The sequence below is a fragment of the Pteronotus mesoamericanus genome, unplaced genomic scaffold, assembly GCF_021234165.1.
Source record: "Pteronotus mesoamericanus isolate MK-2021 breed Mesoamerican mustached bat unplaced genomic scaffold, CSHL_Meso_final contig_2, whole genome shotgun sequence".
Lineage (NCBI taxonomy): Eukaryota > Metazoa > Chordata > Mammalia > Chiroptera > Mormoopidae > Pteronotus > Pteronotus mesoamericanus.
This window is the reverse complement of record NW_026555084.1, coordinates 29,516,513-29,539,651: the sequence shown is the minus strand read 5'-3', so window position 1 is coordinate 29,539,651 and position 23,139 is coordinate 29,516,513. Positions and strand designations below refer to the sequence as shown.

The 23,139-nt window shown below is 35.3% G+C and overlaps 1 protein-coding gene across 2 annotated transcripts in view; it reads right to left on the bottom strand.

Moving 5' to 3' along the window:
• The window catches only part of RAPGEF6 (Rap guanine nucleotide exchange factor 6), a 183,540-nt gene that overhangs the window by 126,940 nt on the left and 33,461 nt on the right, over positions 1 to 23,139 (bottom strand). For both annotated transcript variants that reach the window (XM_054568500.1, XM_054568502.1), the window contains exon 5: positions 752 to 821. In XM_054568500.1, coding sequence (XP_054424475.1) covers positions 752 to 821 — 70 coding nt within the window. The remainder of the gene's footprint in view (positions 1 to 751; positions 822 to 23,139) is intronic.

The window sequence follows — 23,139 nt, the reverse complement described above, 5'->3', positions numbered from 1 at the left end:
ATGTCAATCTGACTACAGCACCATAAAATGGAAACGTGGTTTAGATTTTTCAGTGCCCTGGCATTAAAATGCTTCATTAAGAATTCACTTCTCAATAGTTTAAATCAAATCAGATGACACGATCATCTACATGAGATGCTAGTAGGACAATGAACCCATTCAGTATAAGCTATTTTTTAGTGAGGTCATCTCAGAACAAGGTAAAAGGGAGCTGTGTTCTGGATTCTTCTAATGCTAAAAAAGAAAAAAAAAGTAAGATTTTTCTCAAGTTACATCAACTACCTAGCTTTCTTAGGAAAAAGTAAAGAATTATTCCTAACTACACTCAAAGGAAAAAATTAAGATCTAAACCATTTCTTACTGGAATGAAATTTTCTTTCATTTTTTTCTATCTCTTTACCCCAAGTCAAATATGGATGTTCAAAGATTATTAATTACATTGAAGAGAAAAGCAAAAACACTTGAAAAATCAGGATCACTTTTTAAAACTACTATTTAAAATTTCTGGTAGAAGTGGTAAAAGAAATTTGGAATATGTTATATATAATTGTATCATGTTTCAAATTCTCTCAAGAGTCAAAAAATATTTAAGTAGATGAAAATGTATCAACCTTCTTAGATGGTTCTGATGCTACTTAATAAAATATTTAAAGTCATCATAATGGAACCTCAAGTGTTTAAAAGCCTACTACATTTAAAGTTGAAACTGAAGCACATCAAAAAACAATTCAGCATTCTTTAAAGTTCTTACCACAATCATTTCTGAAGGCTCTAATACAAGACAATCACATCCTCTTTTTCCTCCAAACTGCTTACCAAAACTATAAAAACAGAAAAACAATTTCTTTAGCAAAGGTTATCAATGAAATATATCAATATAGGAAAAAAACAAACAGGCCAAAAATCCTAGATGTTAACCAAGAAGTTCTGATCCTATCACTTTTATTAATAAAACTTTCTTAAAAACAAAACAGATATAACTGATCTCAATACGGTTGTGTGTGAAAACTCTTTTAAAATCTCTACCTTCATCTAGTCAATAAAACTGATTATATAAGACCCTCGCTAACTGCAAATGTTAAACATCTATTAATATGAGCTACCTAAAACTAATAACACACCTAATATAGACTAAAGCCACAATTATGGAATATTTTATAAAAGTAAATTGTTATAGCATTTTGGGAGCAGTATTAGACAACAGCTAAAAACAACTTTAAAAATATTCACATTTGAATATATAAAGAAATGCAGTAAGAAACAGGTGATTCATTTAAAAATAGTGTTAGGGCCACTGACTAGCTCTTTGGGAAAAAACTAAAAGAATTAGTACTAAAAAAAAAAACTGTATTTTTATATTCTTTATCTGGCAGAAAGATTTCTAAGCAAATAAAAAAAGAAAGCATAAATAAAGGAATAGACTCATGTTTTCATTTAAAAATATGAAACTAAATTTTAAAAAGGTGGGGGAGGGGAGGACATGCCGGTTAAGATGGAAGTGTAGGAAAACATGGCTCACCTCCTCGCACAGCCACAGCAAACGTTACAACTAGACTACAAAACCCAGAATCATAAGAAAATCAAGCTATATGAAAGCCTAGCAACCAAGAAAATAAAGAAGCCACATTCATCCCGACAGGTAGAAGTGGCGAACAACCAGGGCAAGAGGCGCAAAGGCAAAGACACACTAAATGGGCAGTCCCACACGCGTGTGGTGGATAAAAATTGGTGGGGATATCTTGGAGCGAAGCATCCCAGCCCCACACCAGACCACCCAGCCCTGGGTTCCAGTGTCAGGAAGATAAGTCCCCATAACTTCTGGCTGTAAAAACCAGCAGGGATTGGGGCGGTGGAGGCAACTGCAGGATTCTCAGGAGTCTCCTCTTAGAGAGCCCACAACAGACTTAGGTCTTACACAGACTCACAGAGCAGCAGCTGGAAGGGCACCAGTGGCAAATGGGGAGAAAAATGAAGTGTCTGACATCAGGGCGAGTGCTGGGGGACAATTCCGTCCAGATAAAACTCCAGAGCCCAGGCAGCAGGCACTGTCCCCTTTCTGAGCCCTCCCCACACAGAGCCACAGAGGCGCAACACCATAATGGAGACTCCATCAACCTGGTTCACACAGGCTGCCCCGCCCTGGCGACTACCTAGGGCTCCACCCCCATCCAACTAACCAGTGTGTTTTTCTACAATAGGCCATGCTGCTAAGACAGGGAGTCAAAGGAGTTCCACCTAATACATAGAGACAAATGCAGGGGGGCTGCCACAATGAGGAGACAAAGAAACACGGCCCAAATGAAAGGACAGAACAAAACACCAGAAAAAAATCAAACAAAATGGAGATAAGCAATCTATCAGATTCAGAGTCCAAAACACTGGTTATTAGGATGCTCAAGGAACTTGTTGGGTACTTCAACAGCATAAAAAAGACCCAGATAGAAATGAAGGTTACATTTGTGAAATAAAGAAAACTTTACAGAGAACCAATAGTGGAATGAATAAAGCTGAGAATCAAATCAGTGATTTGGAACATAAGGAAGGAAAAAAGTATTCGATCAGAACAGCAAGAAGAAAAAAAGAATTCAACAAAACGACGACAGGCTAAGGAGCCTCTGGGACAACTTCAAACATACAAACATCTGAATCATAGGGTGCCAGAGGAGAAGAGGAGGAGCAAGAAATTAAAAACTTATTTGAAAAAATAATGAAAGAAAAATTCCCTAATTTGGTGAAGGAAGTAGATATAAAAGTGAAGGAAGCTCAGAGAGTACTGAACAAGAGGGACCCAAAGAGGACCACACCAAGACACATCATAATTAAAATGCCAAAGGTTAAAGATAAAGAGAGAATCTTAAAAGCAGCAGAGAAAAGCGGACAGTTACCTACAAAGGAGCTCCCACAGGACTGTCAGCTGACTTCTCATAAGAAACTTTACAGGCTAGAAGGGTCTGGCAAGAAGTATTAAAAGTGATGAAAACCAAAGACCTACAACCTAGATTACTCTATTCAGCAAGCTGTCATTTAAAATGGAAGGGCAGATGAAGTGCTTCCCAGACAAGGTAAAGCTAAAGGAGTTCATCTCTCCCAAGCCATTATTACATGAAATGTTAAAGGGACTTTCTTAAAAAGAAGATCAAAATTATGAATATTAAAATGGCAATAAATTCACAACTATCAACAATTGACTCTAATCAAACTAAGAAACAAGCAGAACAGAAAGAGAATCATAGATATGCAGATCATTTGGAGGGTTTTCAGTTGGGGAGCAGGGAAAGGAGAGAATGGAGGAAAAGGTACAGGGATCAAGAAGTACAAATTGGTAGGTATAGAATAGTCAGAGAGATGTTAAGAAGAGTCTAGGAAATGGAGAAGCCAAAGAAATTATTAGCATGATCCATGGACATGAACTAAGTTGGGGTACTGCTGGAGAGAATGGGCCATGCTGGACATAGGGGGGCAAAGGGGGAAAAACTGAGACAACTGTAATAGCATAAACAATAAAATATATTTTTGAAGAATGATGCAGAGAAATAGAAAAAATACTTGCTAATTATGTGATATAAAAGGTTAACATAATATGCAGAGTGCATTTAAAAATTATAAAAGGAATCTAAAGTATTATATAAATAAAAATATAATAATTTATGTAAAAATGACCAAATGAGAAGAAATCGCCATTAATAACACAAATAAAATATAAAATACCAAAAACTTATAGAAATATAGAAATCATTAATAAAAATCTATACAATTTTATCGATGGACTAAAAACAGGGCTTGAATGAAAGAAGCAACAGCATGTCAATTCTCCACAATATAAGGTTATATGCAAATATTAGTTTATAACAAAATTCTAATCAAAATCCAAATGCAATTTTGAATATAACAGGAAAAATGACTTGTTTTCCATAAGCAGTAGAACTGTATGTTTTTTGTATTTCCCCAACTTTTACAACATCTAATACATAAAGCAAAATCAAATTTATAAAAGTTTGCTCTCAAATAAGATGGAATAGTGGGTATTAGATTTACACTCCAACATGAAAAAAACAAAATGTATCAAAAAATTTCAAGACACTGGAAAACAGGTAGGATAAGGCTGTCCTCCCTGAGAGATTTAAAAAACAAAACAAACAAACAAATAAAAAACTGCTTTAAGATGACCTCTACAATAGCCAATTTTACTACTTTCTGGCAATCTCTAGACCCTAATGCAAAGGAAAAGCCTAACAGAGCCTGACAACTTCAATGAGCTGAAGAGACAGAGATAGTTTTGGGGTGTGGGTAACAGGGAAAAGATCACTGAAATTTACAGGGCAGAGAATAGGAAAAAAAGGGAGCAGGAGAGCGAGAAAAGTGAGACAGAGAACAAGAATGTGCATGAGAGGGCACATGTGAGCACACATATGTTATTTGGTGACATTCAGAGAGGTTTCCTTGAGTCTTTGGGTAAATACTATGAATATGAGAACAAACCAACTAAAAACCAGAATGCAAAGACAACACAAATACACAGAGCATTGGGTAGGGTCCTAGGAAATGTATTTCCTTAGTAATTTATAAATTAGTCTTAAACTAAAAAAATGCTGGACTTACACAAATATAAAATGTAAGTCTCAAAATAATCCAACAAATTTCAATTAGCTAAACTGAATGTCAGAAGAAAGCCCAATACTATCCTAAAGAAATATAGCAACAGCTGGAACCCAGCAAAATAAAACTTACAATGTCCAACATCCAATGAAACAACACAAAAAAAATAGGCATACCAAGAAATAGGAAAATACGATCCATAACCAAGAGAAAACCCATCAATAACAACGGACCCAGAACTGTTAGCAATGCAGAAATCAATAGACAATATTAAAACAGCTATTTCTAAGTATGCTCCATATGTTGAAAAAAAAGTAGAGATAAATATGAACATGATAAAAACAAATTATAAAAAAAAGTCGAGTGAAAGATTCTGTCACATCATACATGCATATACATAATGTCTAGTCATCCCATTTTGTTTTACTGTTAAAACTGCTGTGACGTTTCACACAGTATCAACTTGATATACCCAATATAAAATTTCCTCTCAATTTTTCATCTGTTTTAGCATCCATTTTTGACCAGTGCCTACATCTATTAGGCCTACTGAAATAGAGATTTTACAATTCTATCATTTCTACTGAATTTGTAGGTAAAGTACTGATATAAAGAAATATACTCCCTTATCAACTCTTTGAGTTCTTGCAATAATACTTTATACAAGAAAGACAGAATAAATGCTTCAACTGTCAATAACATTATTGTATAAAGTAAATTGTATGAGTTCTATTTGTTAAAAAGCTACCAGAAATAAGTGAACTTAGCAAGACTGAAGGATACAAGTTCAATATCTAAAAATTAATCATTTTACTGTATATTAGCAACAATCTGAAAAATCTTTTAATTCCATTTAAAATGAAATAAAACCAAATATTTAAGATACAAATATATCAAAATATGTACAAGACCCCTAACAAAACTACAAGTTAAAAAACACTGCAGAGAGAAATTAAAGATGACTGAAATAAGATACCTTCTTTATGGGTTGTTCTACATATTCAATGCAATCAGAAAGATGCCTAAGGGAAATAACATAATAATTCCAAAATTTACATGAAAATATAAAGACCCTAAGATAACTAAAACAATTTTGGAAAACAAGAACAAATTTGAAATATTTGTATTATCAGATTTCAAGACATAAGGTAAAGCTAGGATACTCAAGATGGTATGCCATCAAATCAACTTATACAATGAAATGGGATAGAACAAAATCTGACCCACACATACATGTTCAATTGAATTTTGACAAAGTGTAAAAGAATTCAATGGGGGAAAACATAGTATTTTCTATAAATGGTGATAAAACACCAGATATCACAACAGAAAAAAAAGAAAAGAAAAACCTTACTATAACACCATAAAAAATTAAAAATGGATTAGATATAAATAAAAAATGAAAACTATAAAATTCTTACAGCAATAAAATTTTTGTACATGCCCTAGATGACAATTAGGAACTTTCCTTGGGTATATCTAACAGGTTCAAAAAATTTTATCATAAACAAGTTTTAAATTTTGTCAAATTTTTTGTGTTTACTGAAAAGATCATGTGGTTATTGTCCACTTTTCACTAGCAGAGTAATTGTATTGATTTACAGATGTTAAACTTCCTTGCATTTCTAAAATAACCCCAACTTGTTCACACTGTCCAATACTTTTAATATATTACTGGATTTTTGATTTTTTGCTGTTATTTTGTTGATATTTCTCCATGTATGTTCACAAGAGATAATTTGTAGGTTTCATTTCTTGTGATGTCTTTGGCATTGGTATCAGGGTAATAGTGGCCTCAGAAAATAAACTAAAAGTGTTCCCTCTTCCCTTATTTTCCAAAAGAGTTTGTGCAAGATATGTAATAATGCTTTCTCAAATATTTGAAAACGTAGCAATAAAGCCATCTGGGCCTAGACTTTTCTTTGCAGGAATATACTTATTAATATGCGATTTTTTTTCACTGTAAATGTATTTTTTCTTATGATTTTCTTACATTTTCTATTATGTAGCTTACTTTATTATAAGAATACAGTATATAATGCATATAACATATAAATGTGTGTTAACTGTTTTATGTTATCAGTAAGGCTTCCAGTCAAAAAACGAGGCTATTAGTAGGTAAGTTACCAAGCAGCCAAAGGTGACAGTTGGCTTTTCACCTGCACAGGGGGGTCATTACCCCCTGCATTGTTCAAGGGTCACCCGCACTTTTCATTTCTGCAGGATAGCAATAACCTCTCTTTCATGCCTAATTTTGCTAAGTTGTGGCCTCTTTTTCAAATGGTCAGTCTTAAGGTTTATCACTGTTGATCTGTTCAAAGAACCAACTTTTCCTTTCACTGGTTTCTCTCTATTTTTCTGGTTTGTGTTTCATTAAGTTCTACTTGAACTTTACTTCTGTTTGCTTTGAGTTTAGTTTTCTATTTTTACTAAGATGGAAACTTAGGATGACTGAATTGAGACCATTATTCTTTTCTCATAAACCTCCCTAGATGCTTTAGTTGAGTCCTATAAAGTTTGATGTGTTCACTTTTATTCATTTCAAAAAACATTTTCTTTTTTTAAAGCTTAAATGCTACTTCAATTGCAACTCTTTTTTAAAGATTTTATTTCTTTATTCTTAGAAAGAGAGAGAGGAAGGGAGAAAGAGAAGGAGAGAAACATTAGTTGCTGGTCTCTTGCACGTGCACCCCAAGCAGGGACCAGTCGGCAACCCAGACATGGGCCCTGACTGGGAATCAAACCAGAGACTTTTCACTTTGCAGGACAATGCACAACCCACTGAATTACACTGGTCAGGACTATAAACAATTTCTAATTTCTGTTGTCAACTGTTCCTTGAGCTATGGGTCATTTACAAACATGTTATTTAAATTCCCATATATCATTCTAGTATTGATTTATGATTTAATTTCAGTATACTTACTCAGAGGACAAACTATGGATGATTTCAATCCTTGTAAAATTTATTGAAACTTGTGTTTTTGGCCTAGAATACGCTTTAGAATAATGATCTATAAATTTGAAAAACAGTATGTATCAAATCAAAGTGTTTGCTAGTACTTTTCAAGCTTTATTTTTCTAATTTTTCAGTCTAGTGGCTCTAGCAATTATTGAGTAGAGTCCTGAAATCTCCAGCTGAATTTCTACTGATTCTTTCAATTCTGCCATCTTTTATTTTTCATATCTTGTGGCTCTATTATTAAATGTATATACAATAAAACTGTCATGTGTTACTAAAATAATGATCTTTTCAGCACTGTGAAATTTTGCATTTAGTACCCAGTAATATTTCCTGTTTTAAGTCTGTTTTGACTGATAGCAAGGTGACCAACTTCAGTTTTCTTACGAATACAATTTGCCTCGTATATCCTTTTCCGTCCTTTAACTTTCAACATCCCTGTGCTTAAAACTAAAGTATTTCCTGTAGGCAGCATATAATTACACAATCTGATAATCTCTATATTTTGATTGGAATGTCAACACTACGCACTCGTAATGAAATTACTGATGGTGGTTGGGTTATGTGTCCCATTTTTCTATTCATTTTGTAAATGCCCCATCTTTTTTGTTCCTCTATTCCTCCTTTATTGCCATCATTTCTATTAAATGAATATTTTTAGTGTACCAGTTTAATTCCTTTGATGATTTTTAAATGTGATGTTTTGTTACATTTATTAATGGTTCATCTAGAGATAACAATATGCATCCTGAATAAAGCAAGGCTGTCCACTCTCACTACTTCAAACTAGAGATTCTAGCCAGTGTAATAAAGGAAGAAAAGACATTAAAAAAAGTCATACAGATGGGGAAAAAAGACATGAAGCAGCCTTTACCAAAGACAACTGATTTTGTATGTAGAAAACACTTAAGGACCTATAAATTAAACTACTAGAACTTAAGAGTATGTCAAGGTCAACATATAAAAACCAACTGTACTTATCTACAGAAGCAATAAGTAGAACAATGCCATTTAGAACACTATCAAAAAGAAAAATATTTGTAAATAACAAGTGTAAGGATTATACACTGAAAAATGCAAAATACTGAGAGAAGTTAAAGAAGATGTAAATATACATAGAAACAATCCATGTCCATTGATTGGAAGATGAAATACAGTTAAGACTGCAAGCCTCCCCAAATGAGTCTATAGATTTCTAAGTATTTCTGGACACCCAGTTTCCAGTCTGACATAGAAGAATATTGGAAATTGTACTCTGTGCTAATTACAAGTAAAAAGTTGAACAAAGTAGAAAATCAATGACCTTTTAGATCTGTAAAATAAGTGAGGTAACAAGGGCAATAGTGCTGTCCCCAAATTGGAGAGAACAACAGATGAATACAAAGAATCACAACTCAGAGCAGCAATCTCCAAGGAAACTAGTGCCAGGACTGGGGAAATCCAGCTGGGAAGCTCAGAGTGACAGCTTGAGTTAAAAACTCCAGTAAGATTCAGGTCACTGAAGGGGCCTCAACTAAAACTTATTTGAGGTTTACCTTATGGATTTCTACCAGGTTCTTACAATGAATAGAGAAAAAGCCCCTTGAGCTCCTGGCAAAGGAACTAGTTGGAAACACACCACAGCAAGGTCTGCCCTTAGGAGGAACTATGCTATCAGAGACTAACAGACCTGCAGAAAGGGAAATAACCAACCCAAGTTGGCTCTAGCCTTGTATCTCACACATGTGAAGTCCACAGTCCAAAGACTAAGACCTAATCACAGGACTATAAAACGCTTCCCCTCCCTGCTACACCCTACCAGCACATTACTGAAGACCTATTTACAGCAATTCCTTTTACCCTGTACTTTATGTGTAGCTATCCAGGAAAAAAAAAATTACAAGGCATACTAAAAGGCAAAACAGAAAACACAGAGCAAGCTTAAGAATCAGATTCAGATATGGCAGGGGTGTATAAAAAGAATTCTACAAGACGACCAAGTGAGATTTCCCCAGGTATGTGAGGCTGGTTCAACATTCAAAAATCAATTAATGTAATCCATCACATCAACAGATTAAAAAAGAAAAATCATATAATTGTATCAATAGATCCAGAAAAAGCATCTGACAAAAAAGAACATCCATTCATAATATTCTCAGTAAACAAGAAACAGAGGGAAGCTTTCTCAGATTTATAAAGACTATGTACAAAAAACAACATCTAATCTCATACTAAATGGTGAGAAACTCAAAGCTTTACCACTAAGATCAGGAATTAAAAAAGGATGCTCCCCCGCTCAATCAGTGCTTTTCAAGATCATACTGGAAGTCCTAGCTAATATAAAAGGCATAATATTGAGAAGTAAATCTTAACACCATCCTCATTTGCAGATGACATGATCATCTATAAATAAAATGTGAAAAAAATGACCAAAATGACTCCTGTATCTAATAAGCAATTATAGCAAGGTTACAGGATACAAAGTTAATACACAAAGGTTAATCAATTTCTATAAACCAGCAATAAACAAGTGGAATTTGAAATTAAAAATTAAATGCCATTTACACTAAAATTAAATAATATGGTAAAAGAGCTAAGAAAATATGTACAAAATCTACTTATGAGGAAAATTACAAAACTCTGATGAGAAATATCAAAGCAGAACTAAATAAATCAAGATAATCCACGTTCATGGATAGAAAGATTCAATGTTGCAATGTTAGTTCTCTCCAAATGATTTATAGACTCAATGTAATCCACACCAAAATGCAGAAAGTGATTTCATAGATACCGAAAAACTTATTCTGAAGTTTCTATTGAGAGGCAAAAGGCCCATAATAACTGAGAAAACAGCGAAGGAGAAGAACAAAGTGAGAGAATCAACGCACCCCGACTTCAAACTTACCATAAAGCTACAGTAATCAATACAGTGTGGTAGTGGAGAATGAACAAACAGATCAATGGAACAGAAATAGAACCCCAAATACAGTCAACTGATCTTTGACATAGAAGGAAAGACAGCACAATACAGAAATGTTAGTCTTTTCAACAAATGGTGCTGGAACAACTGGACATTCACATGTTGGGGGGGCAAGAATCTAGATACACATTTTATACTCTTCACAAAAATTAACTCAAAATGGATCACAGACATAAACATAACATGCAAAACAATAAAACTCCTGGTAGATAGCACAGAAGAAAACCTGGGTGACTGGGACTAGCAATAAATTTTTTTTTTTTTTTTTTTTTTTAAGCTACAACACCAAAGGTACAATACATAAAGCTAGTAACTGATAAGATGACCTTCATTAAAATTACAAACTTTGGCCCTGGCTGACATGGCTCAGTGGATTGAGAGCAGGCCAGCAAGCCGAAAGGTGGCCGTTCGATTCCTGGTCTGGGCACATGCCCGGGTTGAGGCCAGGTCCGCAGTTGGGGGCATGCTGGAGGCAACCAACCAATGTTTCTCTCACACATCAATGTTTCTCTCCCTTTCTTTCTCCCTCTCTTCCCCTCTCTCTAAAAATAAATAACATATAAAAAAGTTAAAAACTTCTGCTATAAGAAAAACAAAGTCAAGAGAATGGGAAGACAAGCCACAGATGAAGAGAAAATATTTGCAAAAGGTGTATCCAATAAAGGACTGTTACCCAGAATATACATATAACTCTTATTACTCAACAATAAAAACAAACATGATTTAAAAATAACCAGATACCTTAACAGACACCTCACCAAAGATGATATACAGATGGCAAGAAAGCACATGAAAAGATGTTCCACATCGTATGTCATCAGGAAAATGTAACTTAAAACAAAAATAAGATACCACCATACCCTATTAGAATGGCCCAAATCTGAAACACTAACAATATCAAAATGTGCTGGTGAGAATGTAGAGCAACAGGAATGCTCATTCACTGCTGGTTGGAACACAAAACAGTAGAGCCACTTTGGAAGACAGTTTGGCAATATCTTACAAAGCTAAAAACACTCTTACCATGTGATCCAGTAATCGTGTTTCTTGGTATTTACCCAAAGGAGTTCAATGCTTACATCCACACAAAACTTGCATATGGATGTTTATAGCAACTTTATTCATAACTGCCAAAACTTGGAAGCAACAAAGATATCTTTCAGTAGGTGAATGGATAAATAAACGGATATAATCAGATGACATTATTATTCAGCACTAAAAGAAATGAACTATTAAATCATGAAAAGACATGAAGGAAATTTAAATGCATATTTATTGTAAGTGAAAGAAGCCAATCTGAAAAGGCTACATATTGTATGATTTCAATTATATGACGTTGTGGAAAATGCAAAACTATTAAGATAAAGAGAATGGTTGCCAGGGGTTGGGAGAAGGGAGAAATGAATAGGTGAAACTCAGAGGAATTTTATAGCCATAAAACTACTCTGTATGATACTATAATAGTGGACACATGTCATATATTTGTCCAAAACCATAGGATGTACAACACCAAGAATGAACCCTAATGTATAAACCATGGAGTTTAGGCAATAATGATGTGGCAGTGCAGGCTCATCGAAAGTGACTAACGTACCACTCTGGTGAGGGAAGCTGACAATGGTGGAGGCTGTGTGTGAGGAGGGGCAGTAGGCATATGGAAAAACTTTATACCTTTCACTTCTTTTGATATAAACCTAAAATTGCTCTAAAATAGAAAGGCTTTTTAAAAAATATATATTTATTTATTATTTTTAGAGAGAGGAAAAAGGAAAGAGGAGGAAACATCGATGTGAGACGGAAACATCAATCAGTTCCCGCTTATATGTGCCCTGACCAGGGACTGGACCCATAAACCTAGGCATGTGCCCTGACAGGGAATTGAAACAGGGACTTTGGCTTTGTGGGACGATGATCCAACCAACTGAGCCATACAAGTCAGGACAAAAATAAAGCCTTTTTTGAAATAAAACAATATTTCCTATAAAAATCCCAATAGGCTTTATTGTATAAATTGACATGCAGATCCTTAAATTTATATGAAATACAAGGACCTCAAATGAAAAAAAACTGTTCTAAAACTGAACAAAGGTGTGTGACTTATAACACCAATTTGGAAACTTAAAACAAAGTCACAATAATCAAGACAGAGTGCTGGTACCAAGATAAAAAAATAATTAAATGGAACAGAATAAAGTTTAGAATAAACGAACATCGTAAGTATAGTCAATTGATTTTAAACAAATATACTAAGGCAATCCAATGCCTTTTCATCATATGGCACTGGGTCAATTGTAAATCCTTATGCAAAATAGTAATATTAATAAAAATAAAGAAACAAATATTAAGTAACAATAGACAAAGACCAAAATATAACAGTGAAATATAAAAAATTTCTAGAGAAAATCACAAGAAAAAAAATTGTGATGTTAGATCAAAGATTTCTTAGCTATGACACCAAAACCTCAATCTTCAAAAACAAAAAAAACCCAATAAATTGAATTTCATCAAAATTTAAAATGTCTGTGCTTCAACAGACACTGAAGAAGAGGAAAAGACAAACCAGAAACCAAGAGGAAATATATGCAAATCATACATGTGATAAAGAACTTATATCTAAAACACAGATCCTTCCAACTTGAATATAAAACAAACAATACAATTGAAAAAAATGAAAAAAGTTTTGTAGACATTTCAACAAACAACATATAGGGATGCTTAACAGTGCATGAATAGATTATCAGGTAACATACTAATTCCACTCCTGGATATCTACATAAGAAAACACATGGCCCACATAGGCGGACTGTAAAAGCCCCTAAACTAAAACAAAAAAATTTTTCCAAGTTTTCATCTTTTCATGAACAGCTAAACAAAATGTATCATCACTGAATGAAAAACAAGCAGTTTTAAAAAATACACATGTGCTAAAACATGGATACACCTCAGAAACATTATGCTAAATGACAGAAGCCAAAAAACAAACTTTTAAATATCTGAAATATCTGAAGGTACACAGACAGAAAGAAGATCAGTTAACTGCAAAAGCGCATTACTTTTTCAAGTAATGAAAGTCTTCTAAAATTGTAGTGCACCAAGGTATGTATTTACTAAACTTAAGATGGGTGAATTTTATGGTATATAAACTATATTCCAATAAAGTAACTAGATAAGGGCATCTATGAAAAATTTAGAGCTCTGATAATACTTGGTGAAAAACTGAGTGCTTCCAACTTCCCCATCTCCAACTTCCCCTTTAGATAGAGGACAAGGAAAGGATGCCTGCTCTCACTATGGCTCTTCAGCATCGTAAGGCAGTTTCTTCCCAGTTCAGCAATGCAGGAAAGCAAGGGGTGCGAGTGGGGCTGGGGGTGAGGGTGTGAGGGCAATCAGAGTAGGATTTCTTAAAAAGCAAAGTGTCTATTCACGGATGACGTGATCATTTACACAGAATTGATAAAAGGACCATTAGAACTAATATGTGAATTTAGTAAAGTTGAAAGATACAACATTAATATATGCAGCACCTCAACATTGAAAACTACAAAACACTGCTGAGAGAAATTAAAGATGACCTAAATAAAAAGAATGATGCACCTTGTTCATGGTTCAACAGAATCAACTGTTAAGAAAGATGTCAGTATTGCCCAAATTGGTCCACAGATTCGGTGCATTCCCAATCAAAATCCTAGGCACTTTTTTTTTTTAAAATTAACAAACTGATTCCAAAATTTATATGTAACTGCAAAGAACCTCTAATAATCAAAACAATTTGGCAAAGTTGGAGGACTCATACTCTCTATATTGTGATTCATTATAAAACTACAGTCATCAGGATAATGTGGTACACTGGCACCAGATACAAAAATAAATCAATGAAAATAAGCAAAGAATTGGAAAATAGACCTACAAATACATGGTCAATTAAAGGTCAACAAAGATACAAAGGTACTTCAGAGAAGGGAAAGTTAGGTCAACAGATTCTGGAACAATTGAATATGCATAGGTAAAAGATCAAATGTATCATACATACTATGTGGGAAAAAATTAGTTCAAATTAGATACCAGACTTAAATAAATCACAGTAAAATCTAATACTATTGTGGACAAAAAGGGACTCTGTAACAAACCTGATCATAAATTTATGATCTGATCATAAATACCTAACTGGGCAGGTCATCACACTCTCCAGGCTGATGAGAAGGTTCACCTTTGCACTAATAAGCCCTGTCCATTATTCTTTTCATCTTGGTTAATTCACCTTTGTAATGCCTCTTTTTCAGACCCACAAGAGGCATAACCACTCTCAAGAGAGCACAAAATCTGGTTAACTATTCAGTAATATAATCATTGAGATGTTCCCTGCCTTGTTTTCTCCCAGTTTACGTAATCTTCCTCAGCTCTCTCCTTAATTCCTAATGTATAAAACAAACTGCAAGCTGTCATTCCGGGAAGCATTTTTCTCAGTCTATTGAGATCTTGCTTCTAGGCGTGTCCCCTGGCTCAAATAAACCCTTATAAAAATTTTCTACTTGTTTGGACGTTCTTACATCAACACTTAAAACCATCAGAAGGAATTACAGAAAAAAAGTATGCATGACCTTGGGTTAATGAAAGACTTCTTACATACAACAACAAAATCACAGTCCATTAAAGAAAAAAAAAACCCTGACAAAATTGAACTTCAAAATTCTTTCAACTGTTCAAATAACAAATGACAGATGGAAAACACAATCCACAGCCTTGGCCAGTGTGTCTCAGGTGGTTGGAGCATCATCAAGTATACCAAGCCTGGGGGTTCAATTCCCAGTCAGGGCTCATATCTACATTGTGGGTTCGATCCTGAGTCAGGGCACGTATGGAAGGTAACCAATTAATGTCTCCCTCTCAAATCAACGTTTCTGTCTGTCTGTCTGTCTGTCTGTCTGTCTCTCTCTCTCTCTCTCTGCCCCTTCCTAATATCAATAAACATATTTTTAAAAATTTAAAAAAAATTCACAATCCACAGACTGGGAGAAAATATCTGCAAGTCAGACATCTGTTACAGGACTGTATACAGCATACATAAAGAATTTCTGAAACTTAATAAGTTAAACAACTCCCCCAGTCATCCAACAAATGGGCCAAAGATTCAAAGAGACACTACACAAAAACTATACAACTGACAAACATATGAAATGATGATTACCATCATCAGTCTTTAGGGAAAAGTAAATTTAAACTGCCATAGATACTACCACACAGCAATTAGTGTATGTAACTTAAAAAGACTGAGCTTACCAGGTGTTGGTTAAGGCTGTGATACAAAACAATTAGAACTCTCAGACACTGCTGGTGGGAATATGAAATGGCACAACTTTGAAAAAGAGTGCGACACTTTCTTAAAAGGTTAAAACATGCACTTACTACATAACCTAGCCTTACCTAGGTATATAAGGTCTGTCCAGAAGGTATCCAGCCATGTACTGTGAAAACTAGAGATATTTACTGAAGAGGATACAAGATCCAATAAACAGGGTACAAAGGACAATGACACCTCAGTCCCCTTCAAAGTAAGCACCTTGGGACCTCGCAGAGTTCTCCCAGTCGCCATCAGCTGCTCTGTTGTATTTTCCTGAATCTCACTGATGGTCTGAAATCTCTTCCCTTTCAAAGATGATTTTAGTTTTGGGAAAAGCCAGAAGTGGCAGGACACCAAATCTGGACTACAGGGGAGCTTAGTCACCTGGGTGATTTGATGCTTCACCAAAAAACTCTGCACAAGATGTGATGCATGAGCAGGTGCATTATGGTGATGAGGCTGCCAATCATCAGCTGCCCATAGCTACAGCGTTCTGAATCATCCCAATAGTTTCCGTGGAGGAATGCTCAAGCTTAGCACAAAATCTGATGCAGGTTCGTTGCTCTACTCACTCATTCGTTTTGAATGCAATGGCCACACAGTACACATGCTCACTCAAAGGCACCTACTGCCCCCACTGACTGGTACAGTGAAGTTGTCATTATTCATGTATGCTCATTCCAGTTCACTTTCCTTGGCTGCCAGGTTACACTGATGTTATGCAAAACATTATTACATTAACAATGGCTGGACTTTTTCCAAGCAGACCTCATATATCCAAATTAAATATAAATATATTATCCACCTTAAGACTTATAAAGCCATTCTACTCATACAAATTTACTCCAGAGAAATGAAAGTGTATGTCCATATAAAGATTTGTACACAAAAGTTCATAGCAATGCTAGTCAAAAATAATCAAAAACCAAAAACAACCTTAATGTCCCTCAGTAGCGGAATGCTAAACAAACAGTGGTGTATCCATACAAGAGAATACTGTAATAGAAAGGAATAAAATTTTATACACAGAACAACGTAAGTCTCAAAATAACTTTACTGTGAGAAGCCAGACCCCCCCCCAAAAGAGTATCTTATGTTTCTCTTTATGTATAAAATTCTAGAAAATGTAAAATAACTTACAGTGACCCCCCCCAAAAACACAGTAGTCCTTGGGTCCAAGGGAGGAAACAAGGAAGGATGAGAGCAAAGGTTTACAAAGGAGCATGAGGACATTTTTTCGGGGCGATGAGTATGTTCGTTAATTTTATTACAGTGGTGGTTTTATGGGTATATATACATATGCCAAACTTGCTAGATTGTATACTTTAAATATGTGCAGTTTCATTTACATCAGTTAGATAAAGAAAATAAAAATGCAAGATAAACAGTGAGATAAAATGTGTGCAACCTGTCCTGTCAGCTTGCATCATTAATGCATTAAGCAGTCCTATAAAATAGTAAAGAAAAAAACTCTACTTTGAAGCAGGCAAAAAGAGAACATAAACATATACTTTGCAAAGAATATAGAGGAAGCAACAGTCAGTAAGCACAAGGAAAAGTGCTCAGAATCACTGAGCACTATTCGGCAGGAAAGTGGAAATTAAAACCACGCCACAGCAACTAGAATAGTTAAACAGACTGACACCTGAACATGATGGCAACTACATAGAAAAAGGACTCTTACGTATTCCTGGTGGGTGCTTACGATGGCACAACCACTGTGGGTTAGCAATTTTTCGTAGTTTTTCTCTTAAACTTCAAGATACGTTTTTGAAGGGGTTCAGAATGAGTCTCAGAAATGTGCCGCTTCAGCATGTGAATTATTCTGACGTCAAGGCAATGAAGACCCAGCAGACTCAAAAAAACCAAAGAAAAAAAAAAACTTTTACCCTTACTTAATTTCCTAAAAGAATTTAATAGGGGGCCTAGCCCAGAAAAAAGAGCTATTACCAGAAATAAGTTTATATCTAAATGACCTATCTGTATGGCAGGAGAAACATCTAGTAATTAAACACCTGTTTTTTATCCTGTGAACTACTCTCCTCTCCTTTGAAGCCCCAGGTCTCGCCCCCACTCAGCTCAGCTGGCACACTACCTTCCACTGTCCTGATTGTCCTCAGATCTCATTGTCTTCGTGCGGCCCCTGTACATATGTAATTAAATTTGTTTTTCTCCTGTTAATCTGGTTTATATTAATTTGGTTATTAAACCAGCAAAAAAACCTATAAGGGTAGAAAATTTTCCCTCTCTTACATTATAGAGGCACAGTAATTACAACAATGTAGTATTCAAGAAAGGATAAACAAAATCTAATAGATATATTAGGAGACCCCCCCAAAAGGTACAGAAATATATGGATATTTGATTTATGAAAATGGTGGCACTGAATGAAAGTTAAAAAAGGATATATAAAAATCCATATGGAAAAGATTGCAACATTATATCGTACTCAAAATTTAATAATCTAAGTAGACTATAGATGTAAATGGAAAAGAAAAACAAGTTGTAGAAAGTAATTAATAAAGGAAAGTATCCTCAGGTATACAAATATTTCTTAAGCAAAAACAAAAAATCAAAAAAAAAAACTGAATTGCTCTACATTAGAATTGAGAACCTGTGTTCATGAGAATGAATAACATAAGGCACAGGGTGGGGAAAAGATATCTGCAATAAAAATAACCAATCAAGCATTCTTATTCAGAATACATACAAAGAATTTCTGTATCTCAATAACAAAAGACGATGCATTAGAAAAATGGAGAAGAGACTTTAAGAAGCAATTTACAAAAGGTTATTCAAATGTACTCACTCATCAGCAATCAATAATATGCAAATCAAAACTATGAGATATATATTCTCAACAGTAACTGAAATTAAGCTGTCAAAAATATTAAAAATATATAGAGACGTTACTACGTATTAGAGAGGATGTGAAACAATAGGAATTTTCACATACTGCTGATGGGTATGTAAATTGCTACATCCACTTTGGAATATGACTTGCAAATGAACAATTAAAGCTGAATATAGGCACATCCTATGAGCCAATAATCCTCTGCTATGTATACTGTACGAAATGCATGCACATGTGGATCAAAAATACAAGAATGTTCACAGCTACTTTGCTTGTAATAGCCCTCAAGAGCGCAAACAATAAAATGCTAATGAATGAGAATGAATTGACTATAACTACCTGCAACAATGCAGGCAAATCTCATAAACATAGCGTGGGGCCAAAGAAGCCACCCACAAAAGAATACTGTATGATAACATTCCTATTAACTTCAGAAGTGAACGAAACCAAACTACATGTTAGTTGGGGGGTAGAAGGAGAGCTGATTTGAGAAAAGACATGCAGGGTGCTTCTATGGTGCTGCCAATGTTCAATTTCTTGATCTCAGTGGTGATTAGGCAAATGTTCAATTTACAGTAACTCACCGTAACTCATTAACATGTACTTTTAGGTTACTGACACTTCCCCCATATATCTCACAATAAAAAGTTAAACCATGGAGCAATTTTCCTATTTGGGTCAGAAATAGGAAAGATACGTATATGTATTGGTTTTTGTCCAATGTATTAGACACTACTAAAATGTGCAAGATAATAAAAAAGGTTATCTATGCAAATAAGTTGAATGGTGTGGGTGACAATAAAAGTGGGAATACCTCTTGAAGTACTTGTTATATACTGTTTTGACTTCTGAACAGTACAAATGTATTACTTTGTCAAAAAAAAAGGTCTTTAGAAAATGGACAAAGCTATTTAAAGGTGAAAACCTTTCCCAACCCCAATGACTGGCGGAGACACACATGCAGGCAGGCACTCAATAAATCTTCTCTAAGTGAATTAACGCCCCTGTGCTTGAGAAATTTGACTGAAATGCTGGCTCCCTCCTACTTTGCCTACCCTATCCTGCCTATCTGTAGAATCCATTACCAAAATGCCTCCCCAAGAAAGTTTTTCTTTCCACGTCCACAATATGTAGGGTTCAATCCAAGGTCTTTTTTTTCTTTTTTCTTTTTGTCATTATGCTTGTGTCTTAATAGAATGACAATCAATGCTTACGTCCTGCATAAATAAATGCATGCATTCATCCAAACTGGGTAGCTCAGCTGGTTAAAGCATCGTCCAGATACATCATCACTACAGGTTCAATCCCTTGTCAGGACACATACAGCAATCAACCAATGAATGCACTAGTAAGTGGAATGACAAATCAATGTGTGTCTCTTTCTTCCTCTCTCTCTCTCTCTCAAATCAATTTCTAAAATATTAAACAATTTATTAATACATATGTTCAGTTTATTTAAAGATCACATGTAATGCAATCCTTGCTTTCTTTTTTCTAAATTATATATTGACTATGCTATTATAGTTGTCCTGATTTTTTCCCTTTTGCCCCTTCTCTCTCAGGCAGTACCCCCACCATTGTTCATGTCCATGGGTCATACATACGTAGGTTCTTTGGCTATGCCATTTCCTATACTGTACTTTACATTCCCATGACTATTCTGTAAATACCTATTTGTACTTCTTAATCCCCTCACCTCTTCACCCCTTCCCCTACACCACTCTCCCATCTGGCAACCATCAAAACACTCTCTGTATCCATGATTCTCTCTGTTCTTCCTGTTTGCTTAGTTTGTTTTTTAGGTTCAATTGTTGGTACACTTGTATTTTTTTCCCATTTTATTGTTCATATTTTTTATCTTTTCTTAAGTCCCTTTAACATTTCATATAATAATGATCTAGTGATGATGAATTCCTTTAGCTTTTCCTTGTCTGGGAAGCTTTTTATCTGCCCTTCCATTCTAAATGGTAGCTTTGCTGGGTAGAGCCATCTTGCCTATAGGTAGGTCCCTGCTTTTCATGACTTTGAGTATGTCTTCCAATCCCTCTAGCCTGCAAAGTTTATTTAAGAAATCAATTGACAGTCTTTATGGGAACTACCCTGTAGGTAATTGACTTTTTTCTCTTGCTGCTTTTAAGATTCTCTCTTTATCTTTAACCTTTGACATTTTAATTATCATGTATCTTAGAGTGGGCCTCTTTGCATCCATCTTGTTTGGGACTCTCTGTGCTGCCTGGACTTGCATGTTTATTTCCTTCACCAAATTAGGGAAATTTCCTTTCATTATTTTTTCAAACAGATTTCCAATTTTTTGCTCTTCTCCTTCTGGCGCTCCTATGATGTAAATGTTCTACCTCTTGAAGTGGTCCTAGAGGCTGCTTATACTATCCTTATTTTTTTTTGGATTCTTTTTTCTTCTTCTTGTTCTGATTGGTTGTTTTTTGCTTCCTTTATGTTCCAAATCACTAATTTGATTCTCAGCTTCATCCACTCTACTGTTGTTTCCCTGTAAACTGTTTTTTATTTCAATTAGTGTATCCTTCATGTCTGACTTGATCTTTTTTATGTTGCTGAGGTCCTCACTAAGTTCCCTGAGCATCCTTATAACCAGTATTTTGAACTCTGCATCTGAAAGAATGCTTATCTCTACTTTGTTTAGCAATTTTTCTGGAGTTTTTATCTGTTCTTTCATTTGTGCCATGTTTCTTTGTCTCTTCATTTTGACAGCCTCCCTGTGTTTGTTTCTATGTATTAGGTAGAGCTTCTTTGACTGTGTCTTGGTAGTGTGGCTTAATGCAGTAGGTGTCCTGTAGGGTCCAGTGGCACTGTCAAAATGAGTGTGTGCGTGTGTGGGGAAGGGGGATTCGGAAGGGGAATGTGCCCTGCAATGGAAGGGTAGGTTACCACAGTGCCCTGAGCTACTCGGGTAGTCTCTGGCCACCTATTACCCTGAACTGGTATAAACAGGTAGAAAATAATTATCTTACTTGTTTTCACTCATCTTTCTAAGTGCATACCTCACATACATTTCAATGTTTAATATTAGAAGTGTTTTCGGTTTTTATTTAGAAGTTTGGTGATGGTTTTGTTACCAGAAATATGCCAGAGGAACCGAACTAAACTCCAGTTAATATCAATTAGTTTATAGTAAAATTGGTTTTAAGTCATTTCACTTAAAGTCGCAGTTTCCAAAAACTTATCTATGATGTTAGTGAGTGCTTACTGCATTCTACTTTGAAGAAATAACGTCTGGCTTGCTACTGGGCTTTGGTAGACTGAATGCTTAACCATGCATGGGGCATCAGGTTATTTTGTAGCCTAAAACTTCCCATAAGGAACTGCATAGCTAGCCATGAGGGTTGGGCATGAGCAACAGCTACTAATCTATTACCAAATAAATATGGTATATAAGAGGCTGAGTTTACCCAGGTCCACAATAGGTCTGGCTCAGACTCCTTCAACACCAACTCCTGCTGCATTGTCTCTTCCACCTCAATCTGTGCCTATGCCCGCCTGGGGAGTTGCAGTTGAATGAGGAAGATAAAACTCGAGCTTGTTTTACAGATGAGTCTGTACAACATGCTGGTGCCACCCAAAAGTGGACAGCCTCACTCAGAGGTAATCCTAAAGGAAGGTAGTGAAAGAACATCCTCCTAGGGAACAGAACTTCAAGCAGTACATCTGGTTGTCCATTTTGTCTCAATTGAGAGATAGTCAAAATTATCAATCTAAATAGATTCACGGGCAGTCACTAATGGTTTGGTTGAGTGGTCAGGGACTTCAGAAGGAACAGGATTAGAAGACTGATAACAAAGAAGTCGAGGAGGAGGTATGTAGAAGGATCTTTTTAAGAATGGGCACAGACTCTGAAGATATCTGCATCCCATATGAATGCCCAAAGGGTCTCCACTGTAAGAAGCGACTTTTAACAATCAGGTAAACAAAATGACAAGCTCTTTGGGTGTCAAACTCCTTCCCGTGCCACTCCACATGCTTATTCAATGAGCCCATGAATGGAGTGGCGGCAGTGGCAGAAATGGAGAATACACAGCCTCAATGCTAATGCTACTGCTGGTACCTAATCTGCCAACAGCAGAGACCAACACTGAGCCTCTGACATGGCATCATTCCTTAAGTAAACAAAACCTACTATGTTTTATCTGTAAAATCAGTCAACAATGTTTTATTCTACTAGTCAAGAAGCACAGATTTCATTTCACCAAAGGCCAATGATGAAGCATTTCAGGTCTCAAGAAATGACTTTAAAGGTGGCATCAAAACTAAGTCCCATACCATCTATCTAGTAGACTGTATCTTGATAATTGAATTTAAGTTATTGAACTAAACCAATTTAGCTGCAATTAGAAGTCTTACTCTTTTAAATGACCAAAAGTCTCTTTGCAACATTAGAAAAAGTCACTAAAAATTTA